The sequence below is a fragment of the Colletes latitarsis genome, chromosome 7 (assembly GCF_051014445.1).
Source record: "Colletes latitarsis isolate SP2378_abdomen chromosome 7, iyColLati1, whole genome shotgun sequence".
Taxonomy (NCBI): domain Eukaryota; kingdom Metazoa; phylum Arthropoda; class Insecta; order Hymenoptera; family Colletidae; genus Colletes; species Colletes latitarsis.
Window position 1 is genome coordinate 13,720,677 of NC_135140.1, and position 25,353 is coordinate 13,746,029.

The window sequence follows — 25,353 nt, forward strand, 5'->3', positions numbered from 1 at the left end:
AATATTAATAGTTTATACGTTCAACTATTCTGTCGTTGCTTATCTCAAAATCGTACGACGATAAAAAAATTATAAAATGTCGAACAAAATGGACGTTTATGCTACAAAACTACAATGAATCTGACGTTAATAAGACGAACCTATCATTATTTCGTCCACTGTACGTACCTTCAACGACTGTCGGCGCATCCTGCTTTAACAGAGAGCCACTACGGATGAAGTTCGAAGAACGAAGGAGAACGTTTCGCGGCGATCATATCTAATCGACGTGCGCGTTAAAAGCGAGGTTTACTTCGTCGATGTCGGTCTTCGGGACAGCTCGGTGACCAGACTCCATCGGGCGAATCGTTCGCAGAGCGTGGCTCCGTCCTACGCATCGTCCACGACCACAATTCCATGACCTTACGAACAAATTTTTCACCTCTACGCCCGACCTCGAGCGATCCCGCCCTACTCGTCGGTGGCTCTCCGTTCCAAGGAACACGGAAGATCGTCCGCGAGGCTATTCGAAATTACGCAACGACCTGGTGACATCTTTGGAAGTGCGGTTTTTGTTCCAAGTATCGCGATTATTCGAACGTGGCCATTGTCTTGCGAGCGGCGAAGAGCAAGTCGCGTACGAGGAAACATTCGGTGATGGATTTTCACGCATTAATGCATCGGTGTCTTTTTACGGAAAGGATATTGTCGCGGCAGTGCGTTCCCTCGCGGGAAAAGAATTAGCGAACAGTGAACGATCGAAGGAAATTTCGAATCTTTCTGGAGTATATTCATCGCGACGGACGACATGGAGAAATTGGAGAACGGAGTTTACGTGAGACATTTCGTATGTTCCGTAACGAAGAGCGCAGAGCGGAGGTTTTAATTTACGGGACCGAAACGTGTTACAGATACAAAATGGTTACACGAACGAAGCGTTCCAGATGGAAAATGTTCAGGGTGGACGGAAGGGGAACGATTCCGTGGACTCGGTGAAATCGAAAGGGTCGAACGTGCTGGAGAAACCACCTGACAACCCTGTACGTAATATCGTCTGCTTGAAATTTGTTCCAACGACTAACGATTGGTTCCAGCATAGGAACGATAATAAACCACCTGTCCGCGTTCGTTTACTCTTCGACTCGTCTACGCTCGGTTTTCTCGCGCGATGAATCACTTTTCCCGCTTATATTTGTATGACACCTTCGCTTGTGCAAATACTAGAGCAGGTGGTAAATCATTTTCGCGCGAAACGCTGGAAAAATCAAAAAATAAACACGGGCAAACTCGAGAAGCTTCGTCTTCCGATCAGGAAATCAGTACTCGATCTTGAAGTATACATTTGGATCTGTTATCAAGTTCGAACAATTACTGGGTCTTTAAGTGAATTTTATTTTTTGGGTCATATTCGACCCATGACTGTTCATTTTAATTTTGGGAGTTAAACGTCGTGTCATCTTTGTATATGAATATCAGTAAGAAGTCTGCGCTTATACGCAAAGAAAAAAAATATATTCAAATTGCATGTAAAATAATTATCGTCATAATTAGTGGAAATATTCAGATGGTCTGGATTAGATAAGACAACAATTATCGACTTCGACTTGAAACACTGTTTGATTACAGTTACTATGTAATCATTTTGCCGAGTATGTAATTTTAAAGCAAAAATATTTAAAAATTCTTAAATAGTTCAACTATAATAAAAGAACAATTTTAAGGATGCATAAAATTCTGAAATTATTCGATTATAACGAATGTTTGAAGGTAAAGTATTTTTATAAATGATTGTGTAGACATACTTCTTGCATTGTTTCTTTAGAGAGTAGAATGGGGAGGCAATCTGGAATTTTTAATGGCGTGCATAGCCACTTCCGTGGGCCTTGGGAACGTTTGGAGGTTTCCATTCACTGCATACGAGAACGGAGGCGGCGCTTTCCTAATACCTTACATCATTATTCTGATATTTGTGGGAAAACCTTTTTACTTCTTGGAGGGTCTTCTGGGCCAGTTCACCAACAAATCGTGCGCAAAGACGTGGGCCATGGCTCCGGCGATGAAAGGTGATCGACGCTATGAATTTCATCTATCATCTTTTATGTTAACGCTAGAACTACCCACGGTTATAGTGCATTTATTTGCACCAAAGAAATGAAAACGGCAGATACTCGAAGAACTCATCTCGTACAGAAAATTACAGTAAACTTTTTGAATACATATCTCAGGATTCATCAAGATTGATAAATTGTAAACGTAAAATAGACTGTATAAAAATATGTAGAAGGTATAACAGCCACATTTGTATACCGTAAAAGTATCAAACGTGTGGTTCAATGATTAATGGAGTATGCTAACCAGTGCACTTTCTCGAGTTGTACGGACACTCTTAGTAGATCTGTGTCGCGGAGGTAAATAGAGCTGACGCAAATATTAATTCCAGGGTTGGGATACGGTCAGGCGTTCGCAGCTACGTGCGTAGTCTCTTACTATTGCTCTTTAATGGGTTTGACGTTGTACTATCTCGTAGCCAGTTTTCAACCTGAATTACCTTGGTCTTACTGTAGGCCAGAATGGCAGGGTCAGTGCGTCGACTCGGTTCCGAAGGACGACATCGAGAATCAGGCCATTTTTCTAAACAATGGTACCCTCCGCAGCTCCGCGGAATTGTACTTCAGGTTGGTGATTCCTTAACACAGACAGAACACATTAATTGCAGTAAAAACGAACAGTTTTTATAACAGAATAAGTTTCAAGGTAGAATTATCCCCAATACTTGAAACTTTTCGTTCGTACGACTGGAATTATTTAATTGTATCTATAGTTCGTTCGTCAGAATGTAGCAATATTGCAATCTTAGAAGATCGTTGGACGAATTCGTTTCTTGGAGTTATAATAATCAAGTGTCTTCTATATTTATGAGCGGCAGTATAGTTTCCTGAATCGTAATGGCGCCATGCGCACTATAACACAGTGTGACATACTTAAATTAGATTTATAAGGAACGATGCACGATAATTAGTAGCACATTTATCTCGATCTGTTAAGACAGATCGTTGATAAAACGGAATCTCTATTTACTCGCATAAAAACTGGTACAATTCGAATAGAATTATTATTATTATAGTATTAATAGATGGAGGCATTCAAATTATCCACGCTTTTCTGCATTAATATTCTCTTTCGAGCCTCCCACCACATCATCATATGCAATTATTTTAAACGCAAGTTTACGTGTAAAATATTACGCTGGCACGTTTTTATAATTATCTATACTTTTCGAACGTGGAGTATTTTTCGAAACAGCTCACGACATACAAAAATGGCTTCCTGTCACATGTTTCGCAAAGCTACATTGTTGCTCGATTGCCTCCACTTATTTATCGATTTGTACTAAGTAGTCATTATGTTTGTCACGAGGATCTAGAGTTATTATCTGTAGTTTGCCCATTCAGTTAATATTCTTAATCTGATGACTTTCCCGAGATTCACGCGAATCAAAAGCATCTCGGCGACAACGATGAATTTGTTTAGGAAAATCGTTCTGAACGAGTACGACTCCATCGAGGATGGCATCGGGACGCCATCCTGGCAGCTGACGATCTGCCTCTTTCTGAGCTGGGTATCGATATTCGTTGTGCTGTTTCGGGGCATAAAAGGCACCGGGAAGGCTGCATACTTCCTGGCGATATTCCCCTACGTTGTCATGATCGCTTTGCTGATCAGGTCTGCGACCTTGGAGGGTGCAGTCAACGGGATCCTCTTTCTCATCACGCCGGATTGGGGCAAGCTCTGGCAACCCAACGTCTGGTACGCCGCCATTACCCAATGTTTCTTCTCTCTGTCCGTCTGCTTCGGACCTATCATCACCTATTCGTCTTACAACAACTTCGGACACAACATCAGCAGGTAAGACTTTTGAATTTGATCGATACAAAAATAGCTTCCCTCCTTTAGAGATCATATAAAATTCGTTTATAATCACCCTTGAATACTCGATACAAAAATTTACCGAAGAAAATATGACTTTAGAGGACCACGTCGGAAACATCTTGAACTATCCGAGAGAAACCCAATTATAAAACTTTATTTTCGATAAATCTCAGATGCAGAAAGAGGGGGTAAATCTTTCTAGTTTCGTCCTGTAAGATCGAGATAACGGATAATTCTATCTGTGATTGCAGAGACGTGTTGATTGTCACGACACTGGACACTTTCACGAGCCTGATCGCTGGCTGCACAATTTTTGGAATCCTTGGGAATTTGGCGCACGAGATGGGCACCACGGATATATCGACTGTGGTGCGTGGCGGTACTGGCCTCGCTTTTATCTCCTACCCGGAAGCTTTGTCCCGTTTTAGGGTAGTACCACAGCTTTTTGCCGTCCTCTTCTTCGTGATGATGTTCGTGCTGGGCGTCGGAAGCGCGGTGGCTCTTTCCGGTGCCGTTTTCGCCATTCTTTGCGACCACTATCCAAAAGTAACTCACTGGAAGTTGGTACTCCTGGTTTCTTGTTTAGGATTCATCGTCAGTCTCGTCTACATCACGCCTGTAAGTATAAGACTCATGTAGGATTAACGAGGAGAATTATATTTGGACAGAATCAGTATAATCGCAAGAACGAACAATTTAAATCACACTGGACACAAATTGTTAATATACAGCAATCACATCTGCTGTCTCGCTTTCTCATTACGCAACAAACAACAACACGCGTTAAACCCTTTTGTACGTAAATTAATATTGAACAAAATTACCAATACAAATCACCAATGCTCATTTAATTGCTTTGTGAAGTTTATTTGAACCGCGAAGAAAATTTCTTGCGCAGGAAGTTACATAAATTGTGGAAAAATTCTTCTAATATTAGTTCTTACTGCATACTAGAGACAGACCATTTTAATACCTTTGCTATTACTAATGTAAAAAGCAAACATTCATTTCTAACTAGATAGCGCTTGCAAATTGCAAAAATCTATCACGGTAAATATCTAGCGACATACGATAAGTTTTAAACTACTCACAGTAACTTTAAAGCGACGTATTTATATGCAATAAGTACTTATAAAGCCAATATATAATAGCATCAATAATCAAGATGATTTGTTTTCAATGTGTCCCTATATAATACAGTACTACCTCAAATATCGTGAATCAATTTTTACCTAAACGCGTGGACCGACCATCTGTTCGGATACATGAAACATTCGTCCGTCTCGATATGTGCAACGATTTCTACAGAGATATATGAATCGATTCCTACTTGGATAAATAAAACGATCGTTTGCCCGGATATACAAATAAAATTCTACCCGATTTTCATCGATCACGTGACGCAGAGTCGGGGTGGGGGAAAAGGTTGATCGAGATTCGATAAAACTGGACTAAATCTGATTTTCAAGGGTGGTCAATGGTTCGTAACACTGGTGGACTATTATGGTGGTACTTTCGTGGCGATAATCGTGGGCGTTTTGGAAATGGTAACGATCTTTTGGATTTACGGCGTGTCGAATTTCCTGAACGACATTGAATTCATGCTGGGGACAAGACCGTCGTGGTACTGGAGACTCTGCTGGGCGTTCGTCACGCCTGTGCTGATGATCATCATTCTAGTGTACACGATCGTTACTTACGAATCACCCACGTACGACGGTGTACAATTTCCACAATACGCCTTAGGTTTGTAACTCGTTTTAAAGCAGATGTGGATAAATAAAACTGAACGAGTGGGAAATTGAACGGAATGTTTGCAGGCATTGGATGGTTCCTGTTCTCTTTGGGAGTTCTCATGATCGTAGGTTTGATCGTTCAGAAGCTGGTACAAAAGAGATCGTCGTCGTTGATCGAAGTGAGTCATCTTGATAAGTTGGCTTGAATTCATTCAATATTAATGTAAAACCATTTTTTAGGCGTTGTACAAAATTTCAAGGGGTTGAAATCACTCGAAACATTAAAATTTCCCTTCTTTTCGAAATAACTTTAAAATAGTTCTTGAAAAAACTGCGCAATTTTGTTTCAGCTTTCTCTTCGTATCTTTTACCATTCTAAAGTTATTTTACACCCTTTTAAAGCATCTTACAGAACAAAAGAGAAAAGAATAGTATCGTAGATTCGAATAGCGAAGTTTGATAACTACTTTTGCGAGCAATTTTCACAAAAATAATTAATTTTCACGGTCGATGTCTGTTTCGCAGACCGTCAAAGCAGCGTTCCGTCCTTCTGAAGAAAAATGGGGCCCGAATGATCCCAAGGTCCGCCTGGAATGGAAAGAATTCATCGCGGAGAAGAATTTCAGTCAGCGGGGCGGTTTCGTGGAGACTTTTTTGAAATAGTGTCAAATAAAATCGAATTCTGTACAGACTACTTGCGCATTTGTGTGATTCAATCGAACCCAAAAACTCTTCGTCTTCCTTCCAACGATTCCCAGGAATAGAAACTTCGTTAGCTATTCCTGAAAATGGCGGATATTAAGCAGTTTCTCGTATGTTGCATCTTTGCTGATCTTTCGAGTATTCTATTCGACGAGTAACTTTGAACGATTGCAACTTAGCAAGAAAGCATTCGTCGTAACGATCGGTAAAGTGTTTAGAAACACCCTGTATATTCTAATGTTTGAAGACGCAAGAATCTGACCGATAATATCTGATTTAACACGGTCACCGCGTAACGTTGTTGCCCTGGCGTGCAGAATGCAGGGCAATTCTTCTTAGAAATGGCTGGCCTCAGGTTGACAAAGAGAAAGTCGCTATTAATTGCTGCATTGGTTATGCTTCATAGCGTTTGTACATTAACATTAAGAATAAAAAACCGACCGCAAGGAAAACTAGTAAACGTATTCTTTTGAGAAAGAACGAGACTCCAGTGTAACGCTCACTTTTTAATATGCTTTTGCACAGTGCTCGTAACGTTAAACCTATTGACATAGTTTTTCGACCGAACGGTTCAAAGGTTTAATAGATATTTAACGTAAAAATTGCAAGGAAAATATATTTCTCGGTTGGATTCGCGATCCAGTCAAGGACGAGACTTTTTATTATAAATTTTTCTTGTCGTTCAAGCTGCGTCACAAATCAGTACGATTTTCAAGCAGTTTCGATGGTCTAAATAAACAATGTTTTCACCAAAAGTTAATACTTGATAGATAAGAAATTGCGAATTTAAAAGTTTTTAAAATACATCTTTAACTTCGTAGTACGAATTCATCGACCTAGTACATTATCTTTAATAAAATTTAAATTTTTCGTTTAATTTTTGCCCGAACGCGACGACTGGAAATTTCTAGGTCTGATTTACGACGCATCCGCAAATGAATTTTGAAAAATGAATTTTTTTTAACAGTATGAATTACATTTTTTTAATAAGTACGAGCTACGTTTGCAAATCGTACGACATATTTCATAATAAAAGGACCGATTAAATATATCTTACACTTTCTAAATACAATAGCGTGTTTACCAATAAAATTTAATGCACACGTTGCGAATATATCGTACTAATAAAACGTAATTCGTACTATCAAACGATTAATTTTTTTAAATATCTGAGGAAGCTTTACTTCGACACGTAGTGAAAGAACTACTACTGGAAATATATCGAGTTCTTTGAGCTATCTCACCATTTCGAGCGCTATAATTTTTCGAAGCCTTTTAAAAAGTGAGCCTTCTGCACTCTTTTAGTATCACCTTTTGTGGAACGAAACTTGCGTTCGACGAGTATTTCGAAATAACGTTAAAGCTTGGATTTGAAAAAATTACGGAAAATTACCAGGACTCCACTAATTAAATGATTAAAACAGACACAATGGACGTAACGTTAGAGAAAAGAGTTTGTGCGATTCTCAATGGAGACACGTTGACCATGTAGATCCGTATCGTCTTTCCTGTCGCGGATCGTTTGACACGCTCGATTTACAAAACAATCTGCAATTTACAAAACCGTCAGCAAACAGAACATTCGGATCGCGTCCGTGGCATTCCTCTAATCTGCCGTACGCAAAAATCACGACGCCATGCGTTGCGTTTGTAAAAGACGATCGAGAGCATTCGAGGTCGCGTGCCGGATGCTGATTTCGCGCGTTGAGTGCAAATTTCGTTCGCAGACAACCGAAATGTCCAAGATGGCGATACCGTGAAAAGTGAAATTGATAAGTGGACGGCGTTGACGCGAAAATGAAAATATGACACTGCCAGTTGTCAAGATTTCTCACAACACACGGTCGATCTAGGTGACTAAATGTCGTCGATCAGTCTTTCAAAAGCTCTTGCCTCGTGAAGATCGCCGAAGAGGGACTCTTCCAAGCGGCGTACGTCCAGCGACTATGACTCAGGTTCGTATTTTTTCCCCCCCTGACGTTTCGAACTATAACAAATTTACGAGTCGCGGTGAATAAAATAGAAATTGCAACAATGACCCAACGAGTTATTAAAGGAACGATACGACATATTTTTTTATCGAAAATTTGCTCGAATCATCTGGAAAAAATTGTATCGAGATAATATTTTGTGGGAATCGAACATTTTGCCAACGAAACGATACGTAAAAATTTGAACGTTGATTAGAAAAAAAGATCTCACAGTGGTTTCAATAGTTTGACGATAGTCTTGAGAATTGTTAGACTTGATAAACGGTTCTTAGGAAGTGCAAATGATTTATTGCTTTAAATATCGAATTTATTTCGAGAAGCTAATCTAAATTGCAGTCGTAAAGCTGTATCGTGGCTTAATTTTCAGTTATCTTAATAACAACGTTGGCCAATGTTGAAACGTCTCTAAGAAATCCGACGATTATACATTTATTTTTAGTTTCAATTCGTTCCCAATAATTCTGTTCCCGCGACAAATGTTCGGCGCGTTCTAAGCCGATCGACGATTGTTTAGAAACGTTCTTCCTCGTCCGACGGAATCGTAAATGGAACATTGTTCCGGTGAGAATATTGCTCGTAACAAATTCAACGGGATCTCGCTGTAATTGCTCTTTAATAGCACCTCGGTTACATCGAAGCACATTCGAGAGAAATATTCGTTGATGCGTCCTTACGTAAACGGCACAATAATCGAAGAAACCGGGAGCGTGAATTTGCAACGAGCAATTTGTTAGATAATAAGAAGAAGATAATCAAACTATTGCGTTTCCATTTATAGAACAATTTCGCGAGCAACGATGGTGTGGCGGGTTCGTATAGGCTCTCAGTAATATCCACGACCGACAAGCAACACGAAAATGGGGTGAGTTAACTTTTAGGTTCTATTCTAACTCGAGTCACCCACGCTTCTACGCACGAGCCACTTTTAACCCTCGAATGGCTCACTAGGATCTTTCGTGACTCTAAGAAATTTTTCACTAATTATTCGAGTCGTCCAATCTTTTAAACATACCAAAAAATATTATGAACATTAATAAACCCCTTCTTGTTTGACTCCATTTTATTTTTTCATTAAAATGTTGTTCGACAATATTCTTTAATATGTTGTTTCAAATTATTTATCGACCAAAAAGCCTGTCAATACGTTCCCAATTATTGATAACGCGAAAATATATAAATAATTGTTTGATTCGAGAATAACTGCACCCTTATACAGGGTTGAAGATTTATCAAGCACTGTGGTATTGGCTTCAATACTTTATCTCAAATTATTTATCGACCAAAAAGCCTGTCAACACGTTTCCAATTATTGATAACGCGAAAATATATAAATAATTGTTTGATTCGAGAATAACTGAACTTTTATACACATTTATCAAATTCAATGGTATCAATGTTTAAGAAAAATTGATTATCGTACAAATTATTCGAATCGTTTAGCAGTCGAGGGTTGGAGATCCTCCAGACAAAAACGAGCGTGAGCAATGGACGAACGACATCGAATTCTTGATGTCCTGCGTGGCTTTCTCGGTTGGTCTCGGCAATGTTTGGAGGTTCCCCAACACAGCTTACGAAAACGGGGGCGGTGCGTTCCTCATACCTTACATCATCGTCCTCTTCATCATTGGCAAGCCTATTTACTACATGGAAATGATCTTGGGACAATTCAGCAGCAAGTCGTGCGTGGAAATTTGGTCCGTGTCGCCAGCCTTCAAAGGTATGTGCAGTAAACAATGGCCGCTCCACCCCAGGGGTTGAAGACCTAAAATTTCCAGTCCTCTCACAGATACTTAAGGGTGGCAATTAATTTTTTAATAGACAAACTTCAGAAGATACGTCTCATATTTACACTAGTGTAACTGTAAAGGAATGTGAGAACAAAAGGTCTACAGAAGAAAAATATTTATTCAATTTCTTTTATATATTATTTTTAAATTATGGTTACGTCAGATACAGTTTAATAACACTATAGAAGTCGGGTTTTCCTACAATAAACATTTCTGCAATATAGTACACGTATGATTGTACAACCTACCCCCTATGTTTGTGTTTCTTCGTCGCTTCAGGGATCGGTTATGGCGTAACCGTGTCAGTCTTCTCTGTGGTCACTTACTATTGTTCCCTGATGGCATTGACGATGTACTACCTGTTGGTCAGTTTTCAACCGGTTCTTCCGTGGGCTTTTTGCTGGGAAGAATGGGGCGACGGTTGTTTCGACAGCACGCCAACCAACAACGCGACTACGAACGTTAACAAAAGCAGCTCAGCCGATTTCTATTTTCGGTGAGTGTTCAATCTATGCCTCAGATACCATTATAAACAATCATCGAGTCGTTGCATAATTTCTGTTCTATTTTTAGGTAAAATTTCAACCTCCAGAACTTTAAAATTACATCTATTTAATTAATATCAACTATTTGTCTTTGTCTAACAGACAGTCATCTTTAATATTTAGAAATATTTACAAAAGCTTTGTAGGGACAACAATAGATCGTACCCTTAACACTTTTCACTATAGAAATTTGTGTCTCGAACCACAGTTGATTATTTTAAACTACACTTAAGAGTTTGTGCAACATTTATTTTCCAGCAAAGTGGTCCTGAACGAAGCCGGAATCGACGAAGGACTCGGAGAGCCATCATGGAAGCTGGTCGTCGCCCTTTTCGTCAGCTGGGTGTGCGTTTTCATAGTGATCAGCAATGGCGTCAAGAGCACCGGGAAAGCTGCTTACTTTCTCGCTCTGTTCCCATACGTGATCATGATAACGCTTCTGGTGAGGGCAGTGACGCTCGAGGGATCCGTAGACGGCATTATATTTTTATTCACCCCAACCTGGGAGAAAATCTTCGATCCTTCCGTTTGGTACTCGGCCGTAACCCAATCGTTCTTCTCCCTCGGAGTCTGCTTCGGTGCAGTCACCATGTACTCCTCCTACAACCGATTCAATCACAACGTATTAAGGTAATCGAAATCTCATCTGATCTTCTACTTCCGTCTTGATTCTTGAGTCTGATTCGAACGAATACAATGGCGACGTTGCTACTTGTTCTTCATTGAAAGACTTACAAAATATATATACAATATATATAAAATATATAAATATTCCAAGTATCTTGTATTTTTAAAAGTCACGTCACAAAATTGCACTTGGTATTGTCAACGTGTTAAAACTGCTTCGTGAGACTCTTGTGTCTCTCTTGGGCAGATTCAAAGGAAACTAATTTTTCCAGAGACTGCACAGTAGTGACCACCATGGATCTGGCCACGAGTTTGATAGCAGGGACGACGATCTTTGGTATCTTGGGCAATCTTGCTCAGGAATCGGGGAAAGACGACATCAGCACAGTCGTACGCGCTGGTACAGGTCTTGCCTTCATTTCGTATCCTGAGGCACTCGCTAGATTCACGGTGGTACCTCAACTCTTCGCCGTGTTGTTCTTCCTGATGCTGTTCGTTCTGGGAATAGGCACCACGGTGGCCTTCACCAACGTCATCGTCAGCATCGTCAAAGACAAGTTCCCCGAAGTTCCAAACTGGAAGATCTCCGTCGGCGTTACGAGCTGCGGCTTTTTAATCGGAATCGTTTACTGTACGCAAGTGAGTCTCATTACGTGCTTAAATTTCATAATATACCGAACAGTTGAGAATCCACTTACAAGGAATGTTAATTTTCCTTACAGGGAGGACAATACATTCTAAACCTGATAGACTACTTCGGTGGAACGTTCATCATAGTGTTCCTGGCTTCCTTCGAAGTGATTGGAATTTCTTGGGTATACGGTAAATTATTCGCGATTCCCGCAGATTACGTCCAAGTCCACGAAAGAATCGATAAAAATTACAATAAGCTACGAAATAAATTATTATTCACCCTCGCAAGTTTACTCTTAATAGTCATTATTCATACAAAATTAGAACTTTACTATTTTCAAACGAACCGGTTTCTATTAGTCAAATCCACAACCCTCTAGGCTAAAGTCAAGGATTTTTTCTATATTACAGTATCGACTTTGAAAGCTGTTCGATGATTTTGCTAATTGGAACACACGTATTCCGTCAGTTTTCTTCATTTCTCCCTTCGTCCAACAGTTTTCTAATCGATTCTCATCGCATAGGTATCGATAACTTTTTGGACGACGTAGAATTCATGGTTGGCACCCGACCGTCCTTATACTGGAGGATCTGTTGGTGCTTCTTGACACCCCTGACTCTCTTCTCGATCCTGCTTTACTTTCTATACGGGTTAACGCCTCTCACTTACAACGGCGAATATTATCCAACTTCTGCTTACGGTAAAAACATCGTTACCCAAAGGAAACGTACGATAATTATGCTATACGTGTTTTTATGGTACTGATACTGTTTCAGTCGCTGGTTGGGTTCTTCTGGTACTGGGAGTGATTCAGTTTCCACTCTGGATCGTCGTCACCAGGATACAGAACAAACATAAAAATGCTTTGGACGTGAGCAATTGAAGAAATAACATAATACGATACAAACTATAATTTATTTATTTTTATTCGTGCGCTTTCAGATCTTCAAACCGAGTTCCAATTGGGGCCCCAAAGATCCGAGCAAGTACAAAGAATGGAAAGACTTCAAGGACGCCAAAAGGATATCGAGGATGAACCTGAGCAAGAAACGACTGAGAATCGTGGAGTTGTTGATTGGAGCAGATTGATAGCGACTGTAGTATTAAGAAATTTGCCTGAGATCTGGTCTTCGAGCTACTTTCTTTCATACTGTATATTGATTATTTAATTTCTAAATAAATATATTTAACTGTCACGTCACTGTAATGATATTTACACCTAAGTTTCCTATATTATCGCGGCCATGTTTGATGGCCATTGCGAGATCAGTTTCGTTGTAACGTTTTGAATCAATTTTAATCAGTATTAATTTTGATCAGCAACCTTTCCTTCAAGTTGTTGATCTTTGTTGAAGTTCTCTTTGCATCAATTGGTGAACCACTTTAGTATTAAAAGTGTTCCTTCCGTTTTATTTCATTTTAACGCGCAGCAGAGTGCAAATCAATTGGAGCCATCTGGGTTGCGTCCTGAGACTTCTTTCTTTCGTTTTCTGTTCTTTGAAAAGTAACCAGGCATCCTTGTACTTGGTCTTCCTTGGCCCCCATTCTGACGTTGATTGAAAGGACGCTTTTATATTCTGCGACGGAAACAGGAACGATTGGTAAAACAACGAATAATCGACGCGGGAAGACGTTAAGAAATATTCTTTAGGAGACACTCCACGAGTTTTTCACTTCCAAGCATTTTCTAACGTTCTCTTTTGCAACCGAAGCATGGTACCTGCAAAAATGGTAGATGTCTGTTCTTCACCATTTCCGCTACCATCCAGAATGGTATTTGGAAAACACCGATGCAGAGTATGATCACGCCAGCCACGTGTGCCGACACTGGATAATCTTTTCCGCCATAAGTCACCGGCGATAAGGTTGCAACAGTGTATATAAAAATTATTATCAAAATCGACGGCGTTATGAGAAACCAGCAGACATTCCAATAGATGCTCGTCTTTTTCTCCAACATAAACTCGATGTCGTCTATGAAATTTTCTATACCTATCCCAACAAGATTAGTTACAAACAATTAGTTAGGTATTATTTTTTCTATTTTATTTTTATTTATTAAATTAAGAATAGCAATAAATAAATTTGAAACACAGCGTATATTTATGTTGCAATAAAGTAACTATTTTGTAATAAAAATATTCTTAAAACCAAAAAAAAATTTGTTTTATGAGTTGTAATTGAAAAATACAAACCGTACAACCATACTATCGCGGTGATTTCAAAAAACGCCAGGATAAACACAACGAACGAGGTGCCGTAGTAATCGACCAACGTCAGCAAAAATTGGCCACCCTGTGAGCAAGGAAAATAGTCAGAAAAATTAGACACTATGCAATTCATCTTCTGACTATGCAATATTGTTTTAAACAATCACTTACCATACTACGATCACTCTAAAATTTTCTACAAACAATGATTATCACATGAATATCATCTATATTTTCAGATAGTCGAATTCAATTTGAGTATTGATTACGAATTATGTAACTCGAATGCAACCAGGCTGTTCAAACGTTTCGTTAAATTTTTTTTAAGTTTGAACGATCGAATGCTCGACTTGGTTCGAAAAACAAAATGAATTTCTTTAGATTAACGATGGAAATGTCATACGTACAGGCGTTACGTAAACTGTGCTGACGGCAAATCCCATCGAACACACTGAAATTACGATTTGCCAGAGTTTTACGTTCGGAAGTTTGTCTTTTAAGGCTATAACTACTGATGACACCATCCCTACGTTGCTACCGACTCCCAGAACGAACATCATCACGAAAAAGAGGACCGCGAATACCTGTGGAGAACAAATTAAATTTGCCCCAACTCCCCGGATAAATATTTTCTTACGGACCTCCGTTACCGTAATAATCGCGCGTTTACCTGTGGCACAACATCGAACTTTGCGATCGCGTCGGGATAAGAAACGAACGCCAGACCAGCTCCAGACTTCACCACTTTGTCAATATCCGTGATGCCCATTTCGTGAGCCAAATTACCGAGAATCCCAAAAATCGTGCAACCAGCTATCATACTGGTCAACGTGTCGAGGCTAGTCACGATCATCGCGTCCCTAAAACGCGACAACGTTCGATAAAGTTGCGAACAAGCAATATCGAAACTATTAATCTTTCGGTATTATTGGTATAATGGTGCATCCCTTCGAAAATTGCCCTAACGCTTAACACTATTTCTTTGTTACCGGTTACTTTCTATGATTTGTAAACCAAAGATGGCCACCATACGCTCTAAAAGTTTCGTAAAGATCGGAGAACCGCAGTTTTGGCGAGTTTTCTTTGTAAGAGAGAAGGAGAATTCTACCTGTAGATGTTGTGCTTGAAGTCGTTGTGCGACGAATAGGAGATGATGGTGCCGAAACAAACGGAAAGCGAGAAGAAGCATTGCGTGACAGCAGCGTACCAGACGGTCAGGTCCAAGAGTTTCGACCATTTTGGCGTGATAAAGTACAAGATCCCGTTTCCTGCACCGTCGAGGGTAACTGCTCTGATCAGAAGACTGACCAGTACGATGTAGGGGAAGATCGCGAGAAAATAGGACGCTTTTCCAGAGCTTTTCACGCCCTGGAACGTTATCAGGATCACCGATAGCCAGCTGCCAAGCAGGCAGAGTGTTAATTTCCAATCTGGCAATCCGATCCCATCGTCGATGCTGTCCTTCTCCTGGAGTACCACTTTCCTGATATCGAAAAGTGTAACCTTTAAATTTCATTAAAATTAGAAACACGTATTTCTAAAAATGTCTACTTACGAATATCTGCTACGAAAAGTGATAAAAATTGTGCCAAAAGTAATATGTTACGTAAATTTTATCTTTTTGTTACCGTAATAAATTTGTTTCTGGCTGTACGGAAATGTTGTTTAATACGTTTCAGTAGGTATCCATGAGTACTACTACACAAATAAATTTCATTCAAATATATTCACTATTGGTGGAGTTAAGGACGTTTGGAAATTGGACCATTTTTATAGGATTTTTCTCATTTTGCGGGGTCAAGGACCAACTTTTCGAATATTTTTGCGATTTGTACATATTCTCCATCAAAATACGCGTAGTTTGCTTTTTTAAACATTAAAATCGTCCAATCCGTTCAGAAGTTATGACGTTTTAAAGATATGCATGAAATTTCAGGGAAGCTTTTCTGGCCAGAAATTATATTTTCGGTAAGGAATTTTTTTCTCAAAAATGGTTAGGATTTCGAGGGTACGTCTATTGACCAAAAATGATTGTAATTGACCCACGCAGCTAAAAATATTTTTTTTAGAACGATTTGAAATTTTTTAATTTTGTCGACAAAGTCCACCTACTCGAATTTTTTTCTCAAAAGTGGGTAGGATTTCGGGGGTATGTCTATTCACCAAAAATTATTGTATTTTACCTCTGCGACTAAAAATAATTTTTTTAGAACGATTTGTATGGTCTACTCGTATACCTCGTCTGTGATTTAATGATTTATCTGTAATTAATGATTCAATAAAAAAATGTCTCACAAAAAGTAAAGTTCTGCCGAGCTTTTGTACTGTTCGTCGGTCACCAGCAAGTCGAACACGTTCGCACCCTCGGACCGTGCTCCTTCGAATGCGTCCATACTGTTCGCGCTTATGTTCGCCTTGGTGCTGGAGTCCACACAATGGTCGCCCCATTCCTCTCTGCACTTCGCCCAGGGTAGTTCGGAGGAAAAAGACGCGATCAGGAAGAACAACGTCAGAGCCATCAAGGAACTGTAGTACGTCATCAGCGCCACGTTCGAACAGAGTTGGGCCCATCCAACGCCTAAAAAAATTCACTTCCTTAGTTTCCAAGACGTGGAACAGTGTTATTTCTACATCAAATTGCAGAAATGTGTTGCGAGTCAATCGAGAGTACAAATATAATGAAAGAAGCATTGTAAACGTAATTGCATAACGTAGGAAGAGGAGCTAAGGATGAATTATGCGTTGTGTAATATTTTGTGAGATTGCATCTGCCAATGTGGCTACGGAATTATTAAAACAGGATACAAATAGACGGATAAGCAAATGGACAGCTCGAAAGAAGAGTCGGTTATTAAAGCTATTAAGAAGAATTATATTAAAATTAGCCTCTTCTTTCTAACGATAAGGCTATTCGTTGGTAGTCGTCTTTGAGGAGTTTTTTCTTAGATTTCTAGGATTGAATATGTCTTGATTATATTTTTAATTATCTGTTAATTTTAACTCTTAAGCGAATGAAAATTACCGACGAACGCTGGCGAAATGCTCCAAACTTTAATGGATGTCGAGGACGAGAACTGCCCTATGATCATCTCCAAGTAGTAAAACGGTTTACCGATGAGGAACAGAACGATTATGTATGGTATAAGAAAAACACCGCCGCCATTTTCGTACGCTGTGAACGGGAACCTCCAGATGTTACCGAATCCGATGGACATGGCGATGCAGGACATCAGGAATTCTATGCTGTTGTTCCAGCCTCTTTTCGCTTCCGTTTCCTCGGATGTCACCGAATATCGCGCAATCGAGTCTCCGGAGTCTTTCGGGACGCCATCTTGATCTTCTTCGTCCGCGACAAACGCTGCGTTCCGATGACCGTTTCGAACGCCATTGCTCTACGAACGAAAGCAAACGTATTTGATTACTTTGAAATAAAAATCGATCTAAAGTTGTTATATTATTGTTTTTATTTAATAATCGTGTGACCTTCGGTGTGGTGCATAGTTGTTACCAAATTGACCTCGACATTTTTAATGAAAAAAGCATTATAAACATAAACTTTTGTCTGAAACATTCTTTGACTGCACCATTGGAAATGCCTAAGAAAAGGTGACAGAGCTTAACGAAATGAAAATAACGAGAATTTGCGATTAGACGTTTCTACGTAATAGTGATTCCGATAGTAATTCTTTTCTAACGATAAGTGGGTTGGTTTAACGTTAAGTGAAATGGTTCAATAATGAGTGGCTCTTCGATTGCTATGAAAAACAGATCATTGGTGAAGTATCGACACTGGCTTAAAAGATTAAGCACAATACTTGAAATTATCAAGATCATAGTTTAATAGTTATCAGGGATGATACACTCGACACCTAAGTAAATAGCAATTTTATTTGTTATTAATTCACTGATCATTGTAGATGTATTTAAAAAATAGAAAGGACTCAATATCGGCTCGTCGAGAAATAGTCGTCCATTTTAAACAGTCGTCAATAGCAACGAGGGTCAATTGAAGATGAATTGAATTTTAAACTTTGTCGTTTAATACTGGGTAGGCCAACAAGGTGAGAATTGCAACACCATAAGCTTTCTCGTCTTATAGAAAATCAGGTATATACGATTAGTTTTAGTTCCTCAACATCTACCATTGTGCAAAAGCTGATCGAAAAGACGACCGCGTCACGGACGTTCCATATTCAAGATAGCGGAGCATTAGTTTTGAGCTCTTTATGGAACCCTTGCGGATTCTTATCGCGTGAGTAAAATCTTGCTATCGACAGTGTTTCTGTGCCAGACAAAATACTATGAAAGCCGTTTATCACTTCCTGCAACGCTCGTGGTGTAACCAATCGTAAATAAAGCGAACCAATTCGCGTCTCGAAGTTGTTGTTTAGTTGTTTAAAACCCATTCCTCTTTTGCTTTTGTCGGCCAAATCGCGATATGAAAATGAAATTACGCGATTAAAACAGCTTTAGAAATAATATAACGCGAACTTGAATGTCTGAGCGTTTCCTAATGAAAAAAAAACAAACTTGGTACACTTTCGAGCGTAATAGAATTAATTCGTAGCCTTTGTTTATTGTCTCTGCACAGAATCGTTAAACGATACCTGTGCCGTGAAAAAATTAGAGAATCGCGAGTATTATCATGGCAAGTGATCAATGTTGCTTTTTTTTTACTTGTTTATTTAGTCTTTGATAAAAATGTTACGTGTAAAAGGCGGATGTCCTGACGCGAAGACGAACAAAAGGTCGCGTTTTTTGACTCACCGTATCCTTGCGCATTTGATAGTCGGGGATAAACGAAGCACAGGATGAAACGAGACTACGAGAACAAAGAAATTACGATTTCTAGAAACGGGCAAATCGATTCTGCCCCGCGCTTTTCGACGATCGACGTCGCACGCATCTGCTTTTATATCACGAAACGCGTGTCGATTTCATTGCCCATCGAGCGTACGTGATCGAAAAACCTTGGCGATAAGGCGATCCTAACGTTTAGATTACACTGCAGTTCTATGCACACTGATAAATGCACCACTATACTTTGTTTATTAACGTCACCAACAAACGGTGGTAAAAATACTGATCTTAGTCGGATAGAAATAATTTTTCTCTAAAATTTTAATCCTATTTTATTTGAACAACAAATATAACGAGAAGAAAATATCGTTGTCAACATGGACGATGGAACGAAGAGAGGATCGAAATTGAGCAAGGTAATTTGGAAATGTTTTAGTCTTTGATGGATTTCAAGGATCAACTATCGATCTGAAATTTCCAAATTTGATATTTTTTCGTTGTAACGTGTTATTTTTGTCTGTACCAACTGCAAAGAGAGAGATGATTATTTAAATTAGTGAAAACCTAACCCAAAAGTAACCTAATTTACTTATTAGTCGCTGGATTTTTGTGCTATTATTGCATAAGTTGTGTAAAATTTTCAATCTATAACACGCGCATAAAAATGTATTTTTCTATGAATTAGTAACGATTCAAAGACATTTTAATACTATCCTTGTCGAAGCACTCAAATTTAGAGCAACTAGAAGAAGATGATTCAAAAATCACGAGAAAAATGATCGAAGAACCTTCGATTGGATCTCCAGAACATACAAAAGACGTTTCCAAAGGACACAACGAAATCAGAAAGTCCAAGATACCTCGAAAACCAGAGAAATCGTACAATAAAGAAATACAAAATCAACCTAATGTCCCGTCAACACCAAAAGAAAAAATTGCAAAATTCTTACGCGAAAAATCGCTAAGCCAAAGCCTGATCGCTACTTTACTGAAAGTTGGATTCACCGACGAATTTCTTAGGTAAACAAATTTTAAGCTAGACAGTGACTTATGTAAAAAATTAATTCATCGACGTTGAAGACTCTCAACGTGATTTAGATCCAAAACTTTTGAGGAAATTCTGTCTCTATGCGTCTTAAAAAATAATCTAATAACCATTTATGTTCTAGACTGTTGAAGGCGATAGGATTCGTCGAGGAAGACATCGAGAAACTTGAAAAATTGTGGGATTTGGAGAAGAATAGGGAAGACACCGATTCGTCCGCGTCTTTGCCTTCTTCCTCCGACGAGTATTTGTCTCCGGACGGGATGTACCTGAAAAACTCATTGAGCAAGCCTTTGTCACGTGGCATGCGTGAAATTGTTTCAAAGAAACCTTTCGATCCGGTCGAATACCTCGGTCACTGGCTACTGAATTACAAAGTTAGATAATAAGCTAAAGTTACATTTAAAAAAACAGTTAAAGTGACCATATCCTTTATCGAAAAAAAGTTTTTTTATATTGGAATGTTTAACTTACCAAAAACTGAGTAACTTTTGCTGCAATTTCAGATATGCGAGGAACGGTGCAGGAGACGAAGGGAGTTCGAGCTGGAACTTATGATCGAAAGAGAGAGGCTTAGTTTACGTGTCTGTATAGTTTTTGCATTCTTTTTTATCTAAATTACTTCGCGTACATTTATCAAAATCGGTGCAACTACTAATAACACGCTTCTTATTCTACGGTGGAAAAAAAAAACAGGACTTGGAAGACAAAATATCCGTGTCGATGGAACACGAGGAGGGGGAGGAGGAAGAGTACGTCGACGATTGGAATTTCTTGGATTATGAATGATTCGGAAATCCACGCGTTAAGAAAATATATTTCTATATCGACTCGTGCAATAGTGTCGCGTTAATTGACAGGAATTCTGTCTCGATTGGTGACTAAATATGGTCTCGAATTACTGTCAACTAACGCGGCGCTACTATATCTATCGTAGACTTTTAGTAAATGCTATTAAAAGCGTACTCTAGATATTTTAAATGCAGTAGTATGGAAAGAAACGGTCGCGTTAATAAATAAAATTGAGAGTTTAAATACTTTTCGCGGCAGTTGTGTAACATAAATCATTAAAACTATCATGTCACTCGATTTTTTGCTTAATACTGTACTCCACGACACTGGAAGAAGAAACTATAGAACTCCCGCTTTCAAGTGACAGTGTTTAGAAAAATATAAACTAACGACGAAATAGATTTCAATTCGAGTTCTGCTTTTCTATCCTGCTTGTTGTCCTCGGTTCAAGATAAAAATGGCTGCCTACTGCGCTCGTAAGTCGAACGACAGTTCCCATTTTGGCACTCGAAGGCAAGAATTACTGTATCTTCGAAGATGGCGAACATCGGAGAACGCTTACGATTTATCGAATATTTTGTGATATAATTAACGAACAAAACTTCCAACGAATTTGGACGTCCGTTTCTCTTCGATCTAAAATTATAAAACATACTTTGTAATGATTACCAAAGGGTTGAACGATAAAAAAAAGCATTGAAGCCTACGTCTACACAGGTACGAACTATTTACAGGACGGCAAACTGAACGAGCAGGGCAAACATGAACAAAGAAATACAATGGATACTTTGAACACCGTGAAATGTCTTCAGAGGAAGAGATAGGAAGAGAGAATGTTCCTATTTTCTTAGATCCGTAAAAGTACAAAACAGGGTGAGGTACATGGTTCCAAAGCGGACAGCCAGAAGATTAATAGACTCGAATCCGTTGTATCGTTCACTTCTGAAACTGTTCACCGGTCACTGGGTGCCCTAATAATCGACGTATGAATTACTGTAGAGCGAGAATGTTCGGTTCTCGTTACACGAGCTTATCTTCCCAACTAAGTATCACGTAAACGAACTGCTTCATCCTCGAGCATTCCCGTTTCTCCCGTATTTTCCGTCTGATTTCTTTGAATTCGCGCCAGGAAGCCAGATGTTTCGCGTTCTTCGGCCCCCAATCCGAGGATGGCCTGAAGGCTGACTTGATCATCTGCAAGTGCATAAATAGTCACGCATACAGCTATTGTCGGTCGAAATTATTGCTCGTACCTCGGGAAGTTTCAAGTGCCTCTTAGAGATCATCGTGTAAATCATCCAGAAAGGAACCTGTAGTATCCCGAAAGCGCAGATGCTCCATCCGGCAGCTGTAAATCAATGTTTTTCGTGAAACGGGCCATTCCTTAACACTAAACCTACCGACACTTCATTTTCAATTAAATAAATAATTTATAATCGAATTTATAATCGATAGGAATTGCTGAAACTTCTTTGGGTGCATAGTGTCAAATTAAGTTTCAAAATAAACATAGTAAACAGCATAAATAGTAATAGGTGTTATATGCATTGGATAGAGGATGAAATGCCCTTTAAAACGAGTGTTCGTACAAGTCGATAGCTTCATTAGTTCCGGAGATATGACGATTTTAGTTTCAAGTCGATGCGGTGGCTAGTTCCGGAGATACGAGGGTCCGAAGCGTTTGTTTACTTTCTTACTACGGCCTTGTCAAGGCCGTTGACCGCACGTGACTCGTAGTAAATAGTAAACACTACGTCACTCGGTCACTCGGTCAGTGGGTCAACGTGCGAGAAGGACGTTCGACGCGACGCGTTAGACGGAGACAGCGATAGTCTAATTAAGAAAAATTACCCCTTCACATAAATTACGATATCTCGAAAACGGAAAGTCGGATCGACAAAAACGAAAAAGCATTTTAAAGAGGAAGGTTCGCCGCCTCTAACAGTGGCTCATTTATGGATAAAGCACTAGTAGTTTCGGAACTACACGCGTCTAAAGTTTTTAGTATTTATAATACGCGTTGTCAGACTATTCTACCATAAAATAGTCAACTGATCAGTCTTAGTAGACGTAGTATTAACACGACTTTACTCACGAAAGGCAAAGAAACGATTCTTCCGAGTATTTCTTTTTACATTGGGGATTTTTATTGAAAATAATCCTTGTAAAATGTATTAACGATGTCTTACATAACACAGCTTTGCACGTACAACCAAGTATTGTTCAGCTCGAGTATTAATTAATTCACGAATATATAAAGCGTAAAATATGAAATAAAAATTATTTTTAGCTCCAATGTACGTAGTTAGGCGAAAGAAGAAATGAATTATATGAAGGTATTAATACGTACCGTGTGCACTGTACGGATAAGAAATACCGCTGTAAGTCAAGGGTCGCAAAGAGATCAAGCTGTAAATTAAGATGACAGCCAGCAAGAGGGGGGTGATGATGGCCCAGCAGAGCCTCCAATACACGGACGGCCTTCTTTTCATCATGTATTCTACGTCGTCTAAGAAATTTTCTAACCCGTACACCCAGAAGATACCAGTTATCTCCAAAGTGGCTAAGATGAAGACGACGAAGGAGCCAGCGTAGAAGTCCACCAGCTCCAAAATGAATTGCCCACCCTATTGCCCAAATTCAAGAATTTCTCTTTATAGTATATTTATTCCTAAGTATATTAACGAACAATTTCGGACTTACGGGTGTACAGTAAACAGTTCCGACGGAAAATCCGAATGTAACTGCGCCAAGTACTATGTACAAGTGTTTCCAGGTGGGAAATTGATCGCTGACGATGGTGATGAGAGAGCCCACCAGGGCGATAGCGCTTCCAATGCCAAGAACGTAGAGCATCAGGAAGAACAGCACCGAGAATAGCTGCAAACAACGGTAAAATCCTTGACAGTACGTTCGTTCCAGCGAGAATGAAATCTGGATCACCTCGAGAGCTCGTGAACAGGAAAATGCTCGTTATTTCAACGTCCAAGAACATTTGCGATGCTTATCTTTTTAAACTACCTCCTACGAAGGAAGCAGAAAAGGAGAGAAATAAAATGAAAGAATGAACTCAAGTCGAATCATTGAAAAGACAAAGTCGATAGCAACGAAAATAAATATTTAAAATGTCGAATGAATTCGGTGATGGTCTAGCGTGGACTAGCAAGACGTTAGGCAATTATTGCGAGCGTTTGAAGGCTCACCTGTGGCAGAACAGTGAATTTCGCAATTGCGTCCGGGTAAGAGACAAAGGCGAGACCGGTTCCGCCCCGAACGACATTGCTGATGTCTTCTGTGCCGAGTTCGTGAGCCAAATTCCCGAGTATACCAAAAATGGTGAAACCTGCTATGAGACTGGTGAACGTATCCAAGGTGGTTACCACTATGACATCTCTGAAACAGGTTGAATGATACGTTAGTGCCTTACCAGAGAACCGTGCTTAGAAAACACACACGTACAGGTTGAGCTACCAACTGTATACACTTAAAATACTCGCGTTAAAAAAGCGTCGAAAATATACTGATTTCGAATATTAACCTTTACGAACTTTTTCAACAATTAAATGTACCCATCCTGACCTATGCTTGCTCCCCGAATTCTGTGTTATCCTAACCACGATGACCTCTGCGAAACTTTCTAAGCCTTGTTAGATCTTGTCAACCGTTCTTACTACTTTCAAAATTCTTAAAAGTCGCCTCTACTAGACCTGCAACTACGCCTATCTCCTATTGTTTAAAACGAAAGGGCTACGTCGGGAGTTAGTGTTCCATCTTACGCAATAAACCTTCGTGGGACGTGTTCGATCGTTCCGAAAATCAGCAGTTGGACGCAGAACTCGTGACCGGATTGTCGTTTTTCCTGATGGAACCGTGACAATCGCAGTGCGTCGCGACGATTCCGAGGTAAAAAGAAAACGGTGCCCTCGATTCTAACGATATTAGCTTCTCTATTCAAGCATTATTTTATATTCAAAGAGTAACCTGTATATATTGTGTTTAAAGTCGTTGTAGGACGAGTACATGATGACACCACCGAAGCACACCGACAGTGAAAAGAAGCACTGTGTGACAGCAGCGTACCAGACGTTCGCATCGAACAGCTTCCCCCAATCTGGCTTGATGAAGAAAACGATCCCGTTAACGGCGCCGTCCAGGCTCACCGCTCTGATCAGCAAGCTGATCATGATGACGTAAGGGAAGAGAGCGAGGAAATAGGCCGCCTTTCCCGAGCTCTTCACGCCGCGCGCCAATACAGCAAATATGCAGCCCCACGCGAACAGCAAACAGATAGTCAGCTTCCAATCCGGCAAACCGATCCCGTCGTCGATCGTCTGCTTCTCCTTCAACACTATCCTCCTGTCGGGAAAATCGTTTCGTCGCGAATTAGAATTCGTTCGTCCCCAATTTTCATAAAAGGAAACGCGACGAGTTCTACCGCGAACCAATATGGCGGCACTTTGTGCAGAACAGGCGCCAAAATCTTCAAAGAAGGACTTAGGATAAACGTACGCAATATGGAATATTGCAAGGCTTCAACGAACCCCTTAGACTATCATAAAAATGGATATCACTCGT

The 25,353-nt window shown here is 39.7% G+C and overlaps 5 protein-coding genes across 7 annotated transcripts in view; 3 read left to right on the plus strand and 2 right to left on the minus strand.

Moving 5' to 3' along the window:
* Positions 1-25,353, minus strand: part of LOC143343389 (sodium-dependent nutrient amino acid transporter 1) — a 45,308-nt gene that overhangs the window by 12,308 nt on the left and 7,647 nt on the right. Inside the window, exons 6-11 of one of the 2 annotated variants that reach the window (XR_013079957.1) lie at positions 24,760-25,134; positions 23,982-24,171; positions 23,482-23,658; positions 23,129-23,405; positions 22,032-22,126; positions 20,910-21,972 (exon numbers count right to left, since the gene is read on the minus strand). Coding sequence is in view for 1 of the 2 variants with exons in the window: in XM_076768245.1 (XP_076624360.1) it covers positions 21,799-21,972; positions 22,032-22,126; positions 23,129-23,405; positions 23,482-23,658; positions 23,982-24,171; positions 24,760-25,134 (1,288 nt within the window). In the remaining variant the exon portion in view is untranslated. Of the gene's footprint in view, positions 1-20,577; positions 21,973-22,031; positions 22,127-23,128; positions 23,406-23,481; positions 23,659-23,981; positions 24,172-24,759; positions 25,135-25,353 lie in introns of those variants that run through there. The other variant, XM_076768245.1, reaches the window with a different exon arrangement.
* Positions 308-6,331, plus strand: LOC143343195 (sodium-dependent nutrient amino acid transporter 1). Its single transcript, XM_076767830.1, has 9 exons — positions 308-814; positions 891-1,019; positions 1,802-2,042; positions 2,420-2,654; positions 3,511-3,885; positions 4,161-4,527; positions 5,379-5,655; positions 5,730-5,824; positions 6,171-6,331. Exons 1-9 carry the CDS (start codon positions 788-790, stop codon positions 6,306-6,308), a joined length of 1,884 nt encoding a protein of 627 aa, XP_076623945.1. The 5' UTR covers positions 308-787; the 3' UTR covers positions 6,309-6,331.
* On the plus strand, positions 7,929-13,157 carry LOC143343584 (sodium-dependent nutrient amino acid transporter 1). Of its 2 annotated transcripts, none has more exons than XM_076768614.1 (10): positions 7,929-8,302; positions 9,117-9,200; positions 9,779-10,055; positions 10,405-10,621; positions 10,929-11,300; positions 11,570-11,936; positions 12,020-12,119; positions 12,455-12,631; positions 12,708-12,802; positions 12,874-13,157. In XM_076768614.1, exons 1-10 carry the CDS (start codon positions 8,294-8,296, stop codon positions 13,018-13,020), a joined length of 1,845 nt encoding a protein of 614 aa, XP_076624729.1. In that variant the 5' UTR covers positions 7,929-8,293; the 3' UTR covers positions 13,021-13,157. The 2 variants fall into 2 exon arrangements, with proteins under 2 accessions (XP_076624729.1, XP_076624730.1); XM_076768615.1 differs by having other exon boundaries at positions 9,782-10,055.
* On the minus strand, positions 13,181-19,063 carry LOC143343583 (sodium-dependent nutrient amino acid transporter 1). Its single transcript, XM_076768613.1, has 9 exons — positions 18,909-19,063; positions 17,164-17,533; positions 16,437-16,719; positions 15,250-15,624; positions 14,812-15,001; positions 14,549-14,725; positions 14,127-14,226; positions 13,652-13,923; positions 13,181-13,508 (listed from the first exon to the last, which is right to left on the minus strand). The coding sequence occupies exons 1-9, from the start codon at positions 18,921-18,923 to the stop codon at positions 13,341-13,343; spliced, it is 1,950 nt and encodes a 649-aa protein (XP_076624728.1). The 5' UTR covers positions 18,924-19,063; the 3' UTR covers positions 13,181-13,340.
* On the plus strand, positions 19,319-20,775 carry LOC143343514 (uncharacterized). The gene is made up of 5 exons (XM_076768488.1): positions 19,319-19,357; positions 19,666-19,961; positions 20,111-20,363; positions 20,493-20,570; positions 20,683-20,775. The coding sequence occupies exons 1-5, from the start codon at positions 19,319-19,321 to the stop codon at positions 20,773-20,775; spliced, it is 759 nt and encodes a 252-aa protein (XP_076624603.1).

Bases quoted from the DNA above. Each gene is read 5' to 3' on its own strand.
- LOC143343195 (XM_076767830.1), top strand. From the start codon at position 788: ATGGAGAAATTGGAGAACGGAGTTTAC. The intron at 815-890 runs GTGAGACATTTC...AACGTGTTACAG, and splicing joins AATTGGAGAACGGAGTTTAC to ATACAAAATGGTTACACGAA. The intron at 4,528-5,378 runs GTAAGTATAAGA...CTGATTTTCAAG, and splicing joins GTCTCGTCTACATCACGCCT to GGTGGTCAATGGTTCGTAAC.
- LOC143343584 (XM_076768614.1), top strand. The intron at 12,120-12,454 runs GTAAATTATTCG...CTCATCGCATAG, and splicing joins TGGAATTTCTTGGGTATACG to GTATCGATAACTTTTTGGAC. The intron at 12,803-12,873 runs GTGAGCAATTGA...GTGCGCTTTCAG, and splicing joins AACATAAAAATGCTTTGGAC to ATCTTCAAACCGAGTTCCAA.
- LOC143343583 (XM_076768613.1), bottom strand. The intron at 15,625-16,436 runs GTGAGACATTTT...TTTCGATATCAG, and splicing joins TCGGCAGAACTTTACTTTTT to GAAAGTGGTACTCCAGGAGA. The intron at 13,924-14,126 runs GTTTGTATTTTT...TTGTTGGGATAG, and splicing joins CGCGATAGTATGGTTGTACG to GTATAGAAAATTTCATAGAC.
- LOC143343514 (XM_076768488.1), top strand. From the start codon at position 19,319: ATGGACGATGGAACGAAGAGAGGATCGAAATTGAGCAAG. The intron at 19,358-19,665 runs GTAATTTGGAAA...TCCTTGTCGAAG, and splicing joins GAGGATCGAAATTGAGCAAG to CACTCAAATTTAGAGCAACT. The intron at 20,571-20,682 runs GTCTGTATAGTT...AAAAAAAAACAG, and splicing joins GAGAGAGGCTTAGTTTACGT to GACTTGGAAGACAAAATATC.